Source organism: Sylvia atricapilla, chromosome 3, assembly GCF_009819655.1.
Source record: "Sylvia atricapilla isolate bSylAtr1 chromosome 3, bSylAtr1.pri, whole genome shotgun sequence".
Lineage (NCBI taxonomy): Eukaryota > Metazoa > Chordata > Aves > Passeriformes > Sylviidae > Sylvia > Sylvia atricapilla.
The window spans coordinates 70,568,859-70,583,030 of NC_089142.1; the positions used below are offsets into that span (position 1 = coordinate 70,568,859).

At 40.2% G+C, this 14,172-nt stretch overlaps 1 protein-coding gene across 1 annotated transcript in view; it reads left to right on the forward strand.

Annotated features, from left to right (window-relative positions):
• The window catches only part of LOC136359803 (pecanex-like protein 2), a 147,906-nt gene that overhangs the window by 109,515 nt on the left and 24,219 nt on the right, over positions 1-14,172 (forward strand). The window contains exons 25-26 of the mRNA XM_066316744.1: positions 88-303; positions 11,428-11,681. Of these exons, the coding sequence (XP_066172841.1) occupies positions 88-303; positions 11,428-11,681 (470 nt within the window). The remainder of the gene's footprint in view (positions 1-87; positions 304-11,427; positions 11,682-14,172) is intronic.

Consider the following 14,172-nt stretch of genomic DNA (forward strand, 5'->3'; position numbering starts at 1 on the left):
TAAGTAGGAATAAAAAATAACATAAACTTTTATGCAGAATGGCTTTGTATAATTTTTTTTTACAAATATATACTGCTCTGCTTGTAGGAAATGATGACAATAATCTCAACTCCATTTTTTATGAGCATTTGACAAGATCTCTGCAGGAGTCTCTTTGTGGAGATTTGATCCTGGGACGCTGGGGAAACTACAACACAGGAGACTGTTTTATTCTGACATCAGATTATTTAAATGCCTTTGTGCACTTGATCGAAATTGGAAATGGCCTTGTCACCTTTCAGCTCAGAGGGCTCGAATTTCGAGGTAAGGATCCATGATGATTTAAATAGAAACAAAACCAGCAATAAATCCTGTCTGTCTTTTTAACCTATCACAGCTCTATAGTAGGACATAGAGTTTGAGGACCTTTCTCTCTCTACAGGTACTTGTCTCTCTGAAAGCTTGGTACTTCATTGTATCATTATATAGATGTTGTTTTGAAATCTAAATGTTAAGAAATTTGGAGCCATGTTATGCTGTATCATAAAACTTTCAGAAAGAAGGTTTGTTGAGTTGTTTGCTTGGTTCACAGATCTTTTGTGCAATGCTTAGTTATGTTTTCAGATTGTTTATTTTCCTCCATGAATATGAAAATTGGAGTTGTTCTTAAAATTATTCAACTCAAAGAATCTTGTCTTTGGAGAACAAAAAACCAAAAAGCCCAAACAAACCAAGACTCCTGCCATGGAAAATATCCTGTGTCAAACCATGCAAGAAGCCAGTGCTGAGATGGTCTCTGTCTCACTAGAACAGCAGAGTATAATCAAGGTGACTTTTCAACAAGGTTGACTGTGAGAAAATAAGCAACAGACTGACTCTTTGAATACACTTAAGTGTGGGAAGATTAGACTAGGAAATAACATGTGTGGGCTCAAGTCTTGACTCTGTGACAGACTCCATGTAGGATGTTGAACAGGTTGTGGTGAATGCTTCATGTTCACGTTCCTTCCTGTGTAGTGCGGATGAAGATAACACTCTTGTGTCCTCAGCAAAGTTGTGTGGAAAGAAAACAGTAAATGCCTGAAACAGCTTGGTATTGTAGTACCTCATGAGATGCCTCTTCAGAACAAATGCAAATTTGAGGAAAAACAACTGGAAAGGAAGAAAGATAATTTCTTTATCAGCCTTATAATTTCTTGTTGTTGATGATGATTGTTGAGGAATACACAGTCATGCATGTGTGGTTCTGAGGCTTGCTTCAACTTCCAAGAGATCTGTGCAAGTATTCTTGTATTCATCTTCTCCTTGACTAGCCCCAAAGTGAGCAGTGGTGCTGCTGTGTCAGGGATAGGTACTTGCAGTCTAACTTCCAAAATTTATCTTTGCTGGTCATCCTTTTATGTTAAAATAGTTCAATGTGAGATTTGAAACAAACAGAAGAAAGAAATCTCCTTCCCACTTAAATTACAGAGGTTTTGTGAGGTGTTTTTTCTTTTTCTTTGTGCAGTTGCCCCTTACTGCTGGGTCCCTCTCTATCATAACCATTGCCAGGCAGTAGAAGTAAAGCAAATATGGGAAACAGATGAAAGCATATGAGAGGATGCTCAAGCCTAGCAGACAGGTATAATGAACTGGAAGTTGCATGGGGAACAACTGGATAGTTTTGTTGCAAAGTGATTTGGGAAGACTTCCTTTGACGTCGAGCCAGGATCATTCACAGCCAGCAAGTGCCATTTGGCACTTGGATCTGAGAGCAGCGCTCAAAAATTGCAGTGTGCCACCTGTCGAGGCATCTCTGTATTCCCTAAAATCACAGTTTAAGTAGTTAAATGTGTCTGAAAATTGACCCTTCCATGCAGATTGCCTAATGCTGTTTAGTGTCAATTAACTGTAGTTAATACTGTTCTACTTTGTGACTAGGTCCAGCATGTCTGCCAGCTGCAACAGGTCTTTAAATTCAGCTGAGGCTGTGCCCCACACCCTCTCATGTCTTTCAGGGACTGCTATTGAGAGCCAGCTGAATTCTGGGAAGAGTAATATCCTCTTTCCCCATCTTTCTTGCACTCCTCAGGGGGAGGCTAGCATCCTGCAAAGCAGCCAACCTCTTTCTTACCTGAATCTTTGATGTGCCTGGACCAAGACAGCAGCAGCAAACTGAACTGGAAAGTAATGCCAGTTACTGGAGGTGGAGAGGAGTGGGAAAATGATGGTTTCACCTAGATTATATCATCCTCAATACAAATCTAATGCCCATTGCCTCCTCACCTTCAGAGGATCACTGCGGAAAGAGACTGCTCAATGCTAGAGGAGGAAGTAGTTTGAAATAGGAGAAAAATGGAGTCTGTCTCTTCTCTTAACTCATTGGATAATCCTATTCCAAGAATAAGGCAAAATTTGTGGTTATTTTGTGTCCTCCCAGACATAGTATGTAAAGAAGTTTTCTCTGGTTTTCAGACTATCTGATAGAGGAGTTATTATGGGAACAGAAACTAGGCATGTGTGTATTGCCATTCCATTGTTTGGCCTGGAGCAGAGAAGCCATGTAGGGTTGAATAAAGGAACTTACCTGAAACAAAATGTCTTGGTTTGGGAGGGCAGGTATCTGCCAGGGAAAGCTGGAGCTTCTCTTGGAATGGAGAATGTAAATCATCACCACCACTTTCCTTTTTTCCGATTATTAACTAGCAGTTAAAAGCTTTTAGGCAAAAGATTTTGGAAATAGAAATAGCAGTTCTTTACTAGTATGTGTAACAAAGCAAACAAACAAAAAAATAACTACAGCATTGATAACAAAAACAGTACCAAGAACCTTGAGGACTTTGCTTCACAAAAACACAGGGCAGTTTGGTCTCAGTGCCTTTGTGGGATCCTCAGAGCACCAAGCTGGAGCAGTGGAGAAGTCCCGGGCTGGTAGCTGGGATGGCAGGGTGTCCCGGCAGGGCAGGGGGATGCAGGGTCACTCTGTAGCAAAAGGAGCAGTGCTGACCAAACCGTGATGGCAGGGCAGGGCTGGCCCAGCTCTTGCAGGGCAGCAGAGAAGCTCAGAATTCCAGCGTGAGCAGATGATGATAGATTTCCCAGGACTGGACTCCTCCAGAGAGAGTGAACTCTTCTAGCAGTGAGCAGTCCAGCTGTTCTCTTTCCTCAAATGCCGAAAAAACAGAGTGCCAGGCTGCCTCAAGCTCTGTCCTTTACCTGCCCCAAAACTCGCGTTATCTCCCCCTCTGAGCTTTGACCACACCTTTATTTTTTGTTAAATAGTCTGAAGTACAACACTTAGTCTCCTTGGTAACTTACGGGGAAAAAATTCTTTAGAGTAAAAAGGAACAAACCTAACGCCCAACACCAACCCAGCTCAAACTTGGAGCACTTGCTATGCCATGTGTGAGCTGAACCCCACTGGACTGTGTGGAATGAATGCCAGAGAAATCACACAGATTACAAGCCTGGTAAGGATGGAGTAGGAGAAGCAGGGGAGCCCAGAGGGGAACCAAGCACAAGCCAGAGAAGGATGCTTGGATCTGCTCAATGCAGACTATAACAAAAGCGTCGTGGACACCCAAATGCGATCAGATGATCATCTGTGTGCCCAGTGATCCACAGTTCCTGGGGTGATGTGCTGACGCCAAAGGATTGTTTGTGTCTCCACATAACCCGTGAGGGCTGGTGTGCTTTAGATAAACTGTGCTGCAGAACTGCGCTCTTCCTGTACGTGGTTCGGTCCTCCTGCCAACAAGAAGCTGCTCTGGTGGGGCTGCAGGCCACAGGCACTCAGGGACTAGTTTGAGTAAAAGGAGCCAGAGGGCCTGATCTGAATACAGAAGTTCATATGGGGATGAACCAAGCCTATTCAAAGGAAGTTGTGTAAAAGCTGAGACTGAAATTCTGCCTTGGAAGGCATTCTTTGCTCCTTCCCTTGCATAGGGTTGATGCCTACAGGGGGCAGGAAGGTAGAGCAGGCTTCCACCAAGCAGCACCAAGAGACATCTCTGGGTGTGGACTGGGCACGTTCTTCCCCATTTCAAGTCTTCCAAAGGGCTGGTGAATACAGCCTGAATACTGAATACAGTAGGAATTTTTTATGCAGAAGTGAGAGAGTGTATGGAACTGCCCTGGAAGAAGCTGATGAGTTACAAAGTCAAGTGGCACTTATTAAGCACTACTTTGGGCATCCTGCATTCCTATTTTTAGTTGTCTGGTCATGCGCTGTCTTTTACAGGGGACCCTAATTCCTTTCATTGTGCAGAATGGTTTCCCACAAGGGGGAGAAAAGGCCCAGAGGAGTAACTTGTAATCTGTAATTTCTGAGCTTTGGCTGCTTAACTTCAATTTCAAACAAGTAATTTTAATAGAGAGCCCAAAAAATCTGCTGTTCCTTAAATAGGAAATCTGTGTTTGCTTTGGGAATGAGGGAATTACAACAGTATTCTCTGTGACTGTTTTCTGTTTATGACTAAACCAAAAGTAATATTTGCATTGTGGTGCTCTGGACTTTCCTACCCATGTTTCTTGTTGTGGTAGCTGAAAGGCTGTGCTGGCAATACTGGTAGTGCCAGAAGAAGGGGTCACAGAGCATTCTGAATTTTAAGTGTATGGTGGCAGGAGGTACTTGCTGCCTCCTCCGTTTGCAGTCCATCCTAATTGAGAGTTGGCATTGTAAGTGATGGATTCAGATGCCTTTCTGTTAGTAATAGAAGCATTTGTTTCAGCTTTTAAATGAAAAAACAAACCCAACCAAATGCCTGCAGGCAGCATCAGACTGAGCAGACTGAAAGAAGAGAGTCAGCAAATCTGGGATTCCTTTAATCTGTCTTCAGTCCTGTTTGTACTGAACACCTTGGGTGAATTAGTTTTCCACTCTTCTGTTTTATGGGCAGAGAGGGAATGTGCCTCCATTGTGTCATTCATCCTGAGTGTAAAGTGGAGGGGAGGCTCAAGACCTCCAGGCATGGACAGGAAATGCCCAGCTCCTCCTTTATGGACAGTAAAGAGAAGGTAGTAATGAGCTGAAACCAGGGGAACACTTCCAAGGAACTGCCCAGTGGTGTGGGGGAATTGAACCCTTCAGTAACTTAACTCTGCTCTGTGTGTTAAACCACAGCAGAATGCTAAAACCAGCCTGCCAGAAGAAATACATAACATATCATTTAATTTGAAAGGAAGAGATGGGAAAACCTACAGTCAGAGAACAAGCAGAAACAATGTCAAAATATCTCCCTCTTAGGAGTTCCCTGTAGAACAAGGGTGATTTAAAATGTTTTTCTATTTAGTCTGTGTGTCTGCAAAGTGTCTTTTGGAGAATATTTATTTAGGCATTACATGTATAGAAACTACTTACTGATGGTGTTGCTGAAGTCTTCAGGAGCTGTTTTCTAACTCCTGCACAGTATTCTTCAGTAATTTAATGAACTTCTAAATCTCTGCTGTGATTTTTTTTTTGTGCATGTTGCACGTGCAATATTCATGCTTCACTTGGAACTTCATTAGATGGATCAAGGCAAGAAGTGCGGAGCAGACACAGATGCAGTTGTGCACAGTGCAGGCAGCTGTGGCAGCAGGATGGGATTGCCTGTAGGGCTCTCTCTGTGCTAGCTAGCTTATTTCCCATGCAAAATGGTGTATGAAAGCAGCCAGCTCAGGCTGTGTGCTCTAGGCACGGTAATGATGTCTAATAAGGACAGTAACTCATTCCTGCAGCACAGTTTTATTACAGTAGCAAGTACATTACCAGTGTAAGGAATATTTATTTGTGTTTGATTTTTGTGTCTGAAGGCTCTGTAGCACTACGAAGAATCATTCTTAATTTAAGGAGTGGTTGCAACTTGTATTTTTTTACAAATCACTTCTTGCTGTTGGGAAGTAAAAGTGCCCATGTTCATATTTTTCCTGAGACCACACTTGACTACATGTTCAATGTATGCAGCAGAACATTAAAAGGTATTGATAAATTACAGAGAGTTTAGAGAAAAACAGCATTTTTTGACACATGCCTTGGGAGAAAAGATAAAAAACCAAAAGTGCAGTGTTTGTGGGAAAGAACAAAGACTGAGAGACACTTGGAAATACTAGAAACATGGACAGAAATAATGCAAGAGGTTTCTTTAATCTTGGTTATCTAATTGGGAAGAATATCATGAAACAGGGAAGAGGACACTTTATGTTAAATACAGGAGATCTGTGATGTATAGGCCTTTCTATATGTACAGTGATGCTCCAACATGAAAGCCATCTATAAATTTCAAATAGACGTTAAATAGTTTCTATAGCACATAGTAGAATAAATATTTAATGTAATTTTTCCTTTTTCTTCCTTTCACAATTTTATGTGTATTTATGTGTGCACCAGAGAAGACTTCTGGAAGGAAGGAAAATGTTAAATGCAGTGCAACATTTTACTGAGAAAATTTCTTTGCCAAAACCAAAACATTGCATGTTGCATTGCACTGGAAAAGATGAGACATGAGAAGTTTTTGTGGTATTTTGTAGCTGCAAGTTTAACAACAAACATCTTTGGAGAATGTTATCTCCAAGTGGCTTTTCTTAATGTGTCTCTGTGGGACAAGAAAAGGAAAGGTTTCTGAGGAGAGGGGATGTCTGTTATAGCAACTGATCTGGTTTGAAAACTAGATTGTTTTTCAGACATACAATCACCTGAAGCAGCTGAAAGCCAAACCACAGTTTTATACCAAATAGCTTTGATGTTTGAGGAATTGATACTGTTTTATAAGTTCTGAATTTTTTCTTTGAAACAAGCTGAGTCTATCAGAATCTATAAAATATGTTCTTTGTCCCAGTTCCACAAGCAAAAGAGCAGGAAGGAGCCAAAAAGGTTGCAGGTTTCCAGAATGTGTCTAATTCTGATGTTCATGGCTTTCCATTGATGAGCTCAGCTCACTGCTCTTTGAAGTTTTTGGTTTTTTGTTTCTAGAACCATATCTGATACATGTTTCAGTAGAGGATGGCCTTCCAAAGGCTGTAATTATGCTCACTGTGCTTTTTTTCGTGTGATAACTTACTGCTTGTTAAACTGCTATCCTGAGCAGAAAAGAAATGCTGATTGAGAAGGAGCTTTATCCATCAGAATTTGGGAATATTTGGATTTGCAGCATAAAGTTGTTGTTGCAGAGAATTCTACTGTATTGCATTTATTTGCAAGACATTCTTGTGCTTAGTTTTGCCAAACAAATGGTAGGCAACCAGGCATTTTTGTGGAGTCATCTGTGAGGGGACCTCTGCATGGCTTAGGAAAGGAGTTGTCCTGGGCATGAGCCCTTTCTGTGTAGATTTGGTTGCTTATTCGTCAGCAATCCTCAAGCTGTTGCTACCTTCAGCCACAATAATTAGTCCCTGTTCTAAATTTGTTGCTAAACTGAAGTGTTTTATGGAAATTAAAACTGCTTCTAAAACATTTCTAGTATGTGGTTGTGTAATGGATTTTTCTTTCTGGCCCCTCAGATCTTGAAAAACAGTTTCACTCCCTGAGTATTCACAATTGAATTCAAAAGCACACTATGGTTTCAGCCTCTAATTCTAGAAGGCTGAGTGATCATTCACTTAGGTGTATTTTATCCTCTTGAAGCAAGATTAGTCTTCAGTTTCAGTTTTCTCATTTTCATTTAGGTCAAATCATTCTGGCAGAGCACAAGTCTGTCCTCAAATCCTGATGTGTCAGGCAAATACAAAGAGCTACAAGTTCTCACCCTGGCTTTCTCCTGAGCTCACACAGGATGACCTTGCTTTGTTCAGCTGGCACATGTTTTTTACATTGATGGATTTTTGGCAACCCTCCAGGGTTAGATATCTTACAAATGAATTGGTCACATCTATACTAGCAAGGGTCAGAGTGAATGACTAAACTTGAGTGAAGTGCATGAGATTATTTTCCTTCTACTGCAGAAAGAAATGTAAAAAAATGTTTTCCCTCAGATTTTGAAGTTACTAATTACTAGTGAAAACATTTTCCTGTATTTTAATATTTAATGATACTACACTTAATTGTATTGCAGAAGTGAAGTGCATGTTCTGTTCCCTGCTCTTTGGTTTTATGAATAATTCTCTCAGAGTTGCTTGAACTTGCTAATTTTTTGAGAAGCAATATTAAAATTGTCATTTAAATCATCAGCTTATAGCACATACAAAAAAAGTCCAGGGCCAGCCTTCTGTAAAAGGCAAACACAAATGCTTGACTTCATTTACTGTGTCCTGTCCCTTCCGGCTCAATGCATAAAGCTGAGCACATGCTCTTAGTCTCTGTGGTACCAGTGTTTGGAGTAATGAACCAAAAAGGATTGATGTATGCTCTAGTAAATGAAATTTTACAGTAAAATGCCAATCTGCCATTGTAGTCCAGCCAGTGTATTAAGGACTAAAGCAAGGCTCCATTAAAGATGAGAGGAAATTACTGACTGTTGTTCTAGAACTGACTGCAGGTATTGAGAGGGAACCAACATGTACTTGAGCATCAAGCCTGAGTGTTGTCTTCATAGACTTGAGTCCTTTTACTGTTGTTTGGAAATACCAATCAGCAGGAATGAGGATTTGGTGTTTTGTGAGAGCACTGGCCATGGTTCAGGTTGCAGATTTAAACGTAAGAGGGATTCCCAGTGGCTCCGCCAGCAGTGAAGACACCAAATCCCCAAGGTGGTAGTGCCCAAGTCCATTGAAAAGCTTTTGTTAATCAAGTGCATGTTTGCCAGATGTTGAAGAGCACACCCCTGATTTCATTCTTTGGAATAAATCCATAAAGCGACCACAGAATGTACTTTGGTTGCTTCCCCTAGCTTTTGTAATAACACAGTTCCTCTTAAAATGACTCTTGCTCCTCAAGTTCAACATTGATTGCACTCCCTGTAGCATAATTTTAACTCTAGCTGATTAAAATTACCTAGCAAAGACAACTTGGAGGCATTTTAACCTGTAGAATTAGCTAAGAATACAAATAATGTTCTGGCATCATGTCCTGTTTGTTATGCGAGTGATGACAGTTTAAACTTTGAGGGTCTCTTGAATTCACCTTTTCTTCGCCTTACCAGCTTCCTTGGGCCTCTATTTTACAAAATATGTCCCCTAAGAAAACTAGTAATTACAGAAACTGCAGTAATAACATTTGGCATTTATTGAAAGAGGTAGTACAGAGAGGAAAGCCTTCCATAGAAATAAAATTTTATATTTCCATACCAAAAGAAAAAGAAAAATATATAAATGCTTACATAGACTGAGCAAAAGCATCTTTAAATCCTGTTGTTGTAGAGGGATCAGGGAGAGTTGTTTATTTTGTTTTTCATTTTTCTTCACTTGCAAACATTTGGCAATACTTAATTTTGCACCTGGGGATGAAGATGTATCTTCTCTCAAATTCAGTGTAATACTGAAAGACCTTTAAACTTTCAAAAATAAGCGTAACAGCAATAGTAACAGCACCATTGGAGCATTTGTTTTACTCTTTTCAAGCAACGTACAAAGGAATATTTTGCCTGCTTCAGTTTGAGTACAATGTCTTCTGACTTGATTTCACAGAAGCATCTGCTGACCCAGAGCAGTTCTTGGTTTTTTTGCTGTTGAGCAGCAAGTGTTAATTCATGTAGAAATCTGTGAAATATGAAGCAGAAGCAGTCCAGTTCATGTCCAGTCCAACTGGAAATGTCAGCCTAATAGGTCATGTTTTGTACTTGGCAGTATTGAAAGGCAAGATGTTTATATTTGGATGACCTGAAGACTTTTAATAATTTTACATATTCTATATCCCTGAAGTCTAAGGAGGAATGGTTATCAGTACCAGAGCAACACTGGGTTCACAGTGTAAACTTTCATTCATGGCAAACTGAACAGAAAACTCTGAAATATACTGAATCTTTTTCCTCCATCTCTGAGGGTAACGATCCTGTTTTTTCTCACACATTTCCTTTGGATTTTTCTATTCTCTTTTACGTATATGTTTTGCCTGCTGCACACATTTTAGCAGATGCACAGGCAAAAAAAAGAAGTGATAACCCATACTTTAGCATATTTTGTTGTATTTTGAAAGATTTTTCTTAGTGAGGAGAAGGGAGTATTCTAGATGTTATTTCTACTGTTGATATGAACTGAAGGTCACAGGTTGTTGACCAGAGAGTTATGATGGGACTGGAACAGACAGTCGAGGGCACAGGTGTTGTCATGCTCCACAGAAAGGCTTTGGGATCCTGCCTTGCTCCAGGCTCTCTTTTGGGGTGCTGGCAGACTGCAGGGAATTGAAGCTGGCACTGTGTTCTTTCCTGGCTGAATGTTCAGGTGATGAACACAGCCAAATTCTTCTCTCATTTACAGTGACACAACAGGTCTGTTGGTCCTGGTGGGGAGGGAGATGTTGAACTACAGTGCAGTGTCTCACATCTTCTTCTCCTGTCGAGTCTGTTTAGAAGTTGATAGAGTCAGCAGTCTGTGGGGTGATACTGAACCTCTGGCAGAAGGCCTGTGCAAGATGTGTCACTTGCATCACAGGAGATGGCCTTGGAAGAGGTTTATGTACAAACTCAGTGAGGAGTAAGTTCTACAACAGCCTATGGACAGTAAATTTTAAAAAGAAGCATACATCAAGAACATATAACTTTTGTCTTTTGAGAATACTGGGGGGAGCACATGGGTGTCTGCCTCGGTTTTTATTAGCAGTGCCCTACATGGTTTAGAAACTGCATTCAAAGGTTACAAATCCACAAAGTGCTCGGATTGACCATCTAGCGTGCACAGCACAGGCTGAAAATGCAGAGTCTGCATTATTGCTTCTGCAGCTGCCTCATGACTTCTTTTTGAGGTAACATATCCTTTTTAGAAAAATTTGCTCTACTTTGATCTAAAGCCTGTGTAATAGACTAATTAGAAAGCTGTTCTGTTCTTGTGATGTACTGCCACTAGTGCTGTTCATTAGAGATGTTTGATCCAGAGTAGCTTTTACGCCAGTGGGAGAGAGAACAACCTGGTAGATGTTATTTTTGGAACCTGCTTTCCAAGATAGTTTGCTAAAACCCAGATTTTACAAGTGCTCTGACACACTAAAATCTTTCTTTGGATCCAGTATGTTAGTTGATTAAGCAGACTAAGACTGGGATCAATTTGCTTAATGTGCCTTTATGGAGCAAGACTCTTTGGTGTTTCTTCCTGGCGAGTTTTTTACAAAGGCAGAAGCTGTGGTCTCTACTTTAGCTCAGCTCAGAACCCACTAGAGCTAGAACAATAGATGAGGCCCTTTTAGGTTTTATAGGTGATAGTAGTAAATGAGTAAAGTACAGCCCTTTATTTGCTGCTGCACATAGCTCACTTAGCACATGGAGTTTGTTGCCGTAGCTCATTTTTTCAGATTTTTGTTAAGTGCATACAACCTTCAAACATATTTTGGATGTGAGCTTGCAAGATGTCCTTTGTTTCCTCCTCCCCCAATAACTGGCAGCACACTGTCTCTTTCTCGCTGCCAAGGGACATACTGCCAGCAGAGAGAAGTGGAAGCTATCACAGAAGGAGATGAAGACAACGAAGGCTGCTGCTGCTGCAAGCCCGGGCACTTGCCTCACCTGCTGTCCTGCAATGCAGCCTTTAACCTGCGCTGGCTGACGTGGGAGATCACACGGACACAGTACATCCTGGAAGGATACAGCATCATCGACAACAACGCTGCCACAATGCTGCAGGTGTTTGATCTGCGCAGAATCCTTATCAGATACTATATCAAGGTAAACTCTCTGGCAAACTGTACTTTGTTCCTAAGCAGGTTTGTCAAATAAATTGCCATTTGTCTATAGAAGAAAGAGCATTTGCTGTTTTTTGCTTTGTGTTTGTCCATCCGCACCTACAGTCTGGCAGTCAGGCTGAGTTGATGGTGGATCACACAACCATAGAATCATTTGGTTTGATCTTAAGATCATCCAGTTCCAACCATCCTCCTATGGCAGGGATGCCTGCCACTGGAATAGGGATAATCAATTCATGTCACCCTTTACTGAATTTAATTCCATTCACTTATACTTAGTTAGTACAGAAAGTGGCAAGCGTGCTTCAGTGGAGATCCAAGAAGGTGAGTTACAATCCTGTAGTGATAAAGTCAGACAAAGTGTTCTTATTTATGTTCTAACACTTCACTAACAGTTTGTTATTTAATCTTGCCTTGGCCTTTCTACTCTTGTGGCGGTTTTTGGGGTGGTGGGTTTTTTTTTTGTTTGTTTTTTTTTGGTTTTTTTTCTGGAAAAGAAAAGAAAGGTATTAACAAGCATAAAGCTCTTGGGAAACTTCTGAAGAGCTGTTTCTCAAATGTACTTTTTTAATAGTGCAAACCCCCTTCTTACTTTGTGTTTTACATATATACCACAACACATTTGAAGTTGGTTTATTCCATTGATTACACAGTAGTTAATTTACACCACTTCTATATTTGTACTGTTATTAAGATCACAATAACCACACAGATACTAATTTGTAAAAATAATTGAACCTTATATAATATATATGTATATGTATATATAATTGAACTTTATATATAATTGAACCTATCTAGTAAGACATCTTCATCCTTTGCCAAAACAATTCCCAGTCCAGAAAATGAAGAATTTGTTGAGCTTTATAGTCTTCTACTGAAACAGCAAGAGCCAAGTGCTGCTTTCTATGCCACTGAAGCCAGTTTCTAGAGCTCCAGTCCCTGACACCTCCTTTCTACTTATATCTCTGGAATTGTAAAAATCTGTCAACTTCAGAGACAGATGTGTTGTAAATAAGTTAATCACCATTTTTTGCAAATGAACCAGTGTAGTAAAAACAAGCTCATTGCCTTACAAAGCTGCTTTGATCATGCCGTTGATTACTTCTGGGATTTCATAAATAATTTTGCAGGCAGTATGGCCTGGTAACCAACCTGCTTTGTTTAATAAACTAATTATTAATAAAGCTGTATGTGAGCATGATTTTTTTTTTCATTTAAGAAGGAAGGTTTGTGGCTATAAATTATTTTAAAGTGATGTAACTAAGCTAAAAAACCCAAAGCAAAACAAAACCCCAACCCTTCTTTAATGAATATGTTGCTACAATTGTTTTGCTTCACTTTAAAAGGTAACCTGAATAACTGGAACATAAACCGGTGCAAGCTGGCAAATGACTCAGCTTTTGATGGAGAATGAGATTGAAAAAATCCCAGTGTAAGCTGAAATCAAATGAGCACCTTATTAGTTTAAAACAGTGAAGAATTTTGCTTTATAAAATGGAACTGGTTTTGTGCCTTAAAATGAATTGATATATGGAGGACTTGCAGGAAGAGTGAGGTTCCACTCACATCCACCACATGGGATGTAAAACTTAATTGAAAGGTAGTTTAGAGCTTCTTGTTCTGGACACACCTGAGAAGCAGCTGACATAGGTAAGATGGCTTAGACAAACTTTCATCCCATGTGGTACAGGTGTGGTCAGCTGATCCTGTTTTGGGTAGAAGGGAGTGGGTTAAATGCTCTCCACATCCCTGGGGTGTGCTGTGGCTCCATCTCCGCTCTATGGAGAGTTCATATGTGCACTACTGATGGCTCTGAAAGCATGAAAATCCAATCTCTTCTTGCTGGATTTAGCTGAGGCAGTATTATTATACTGCACTGACAGAGCTCCATTCTCAGAAAGGTTGATCTTCATTCTCAGGCTGTCAGTCTTTTTAATCTACTTCTCTTTTTAAGGAAGGACAAACAGAAGGTAATAATAACCTGTTGGCACCTTCAATATTAGCCTGGGCTGGGGCTCCCTTTAGTGAAGGGAGGATGCACTTAGGAAATCTCTTTTGTAGAATGTCACTTCCCAAAAGTTACCTAGATATTTTCTCCTCGTATTTTTAAAGTAATTAGGTTTTTTCCATAAACTTTAAAAAGATTTGGTAAAATCTTTAATACAGCCTTGGAAAGTGAGAAGATTATAATATGTATTAGATCAGCTTTTTTCCTGTTTATTTAATGCTTGCCTCCAAATAAACAGTATCAGACACAGAGGTGATAATTCATTCCTTCCCCAGCTCTTCCTTCTGGGGGAATCTAGATCAACACCCTGTGCAGTTTCACTGTGAACATTCTAAAAGTCCTTGACACTTTCTTTTTAATGGTGTGAAAGTAATTGTAAGAAGAACTATAGATAAGGCAGTATTCAGGTCACATAAAACACAAACTCAAAAAACACTTAGGCTGGAATTTCTGCAGGAACTGC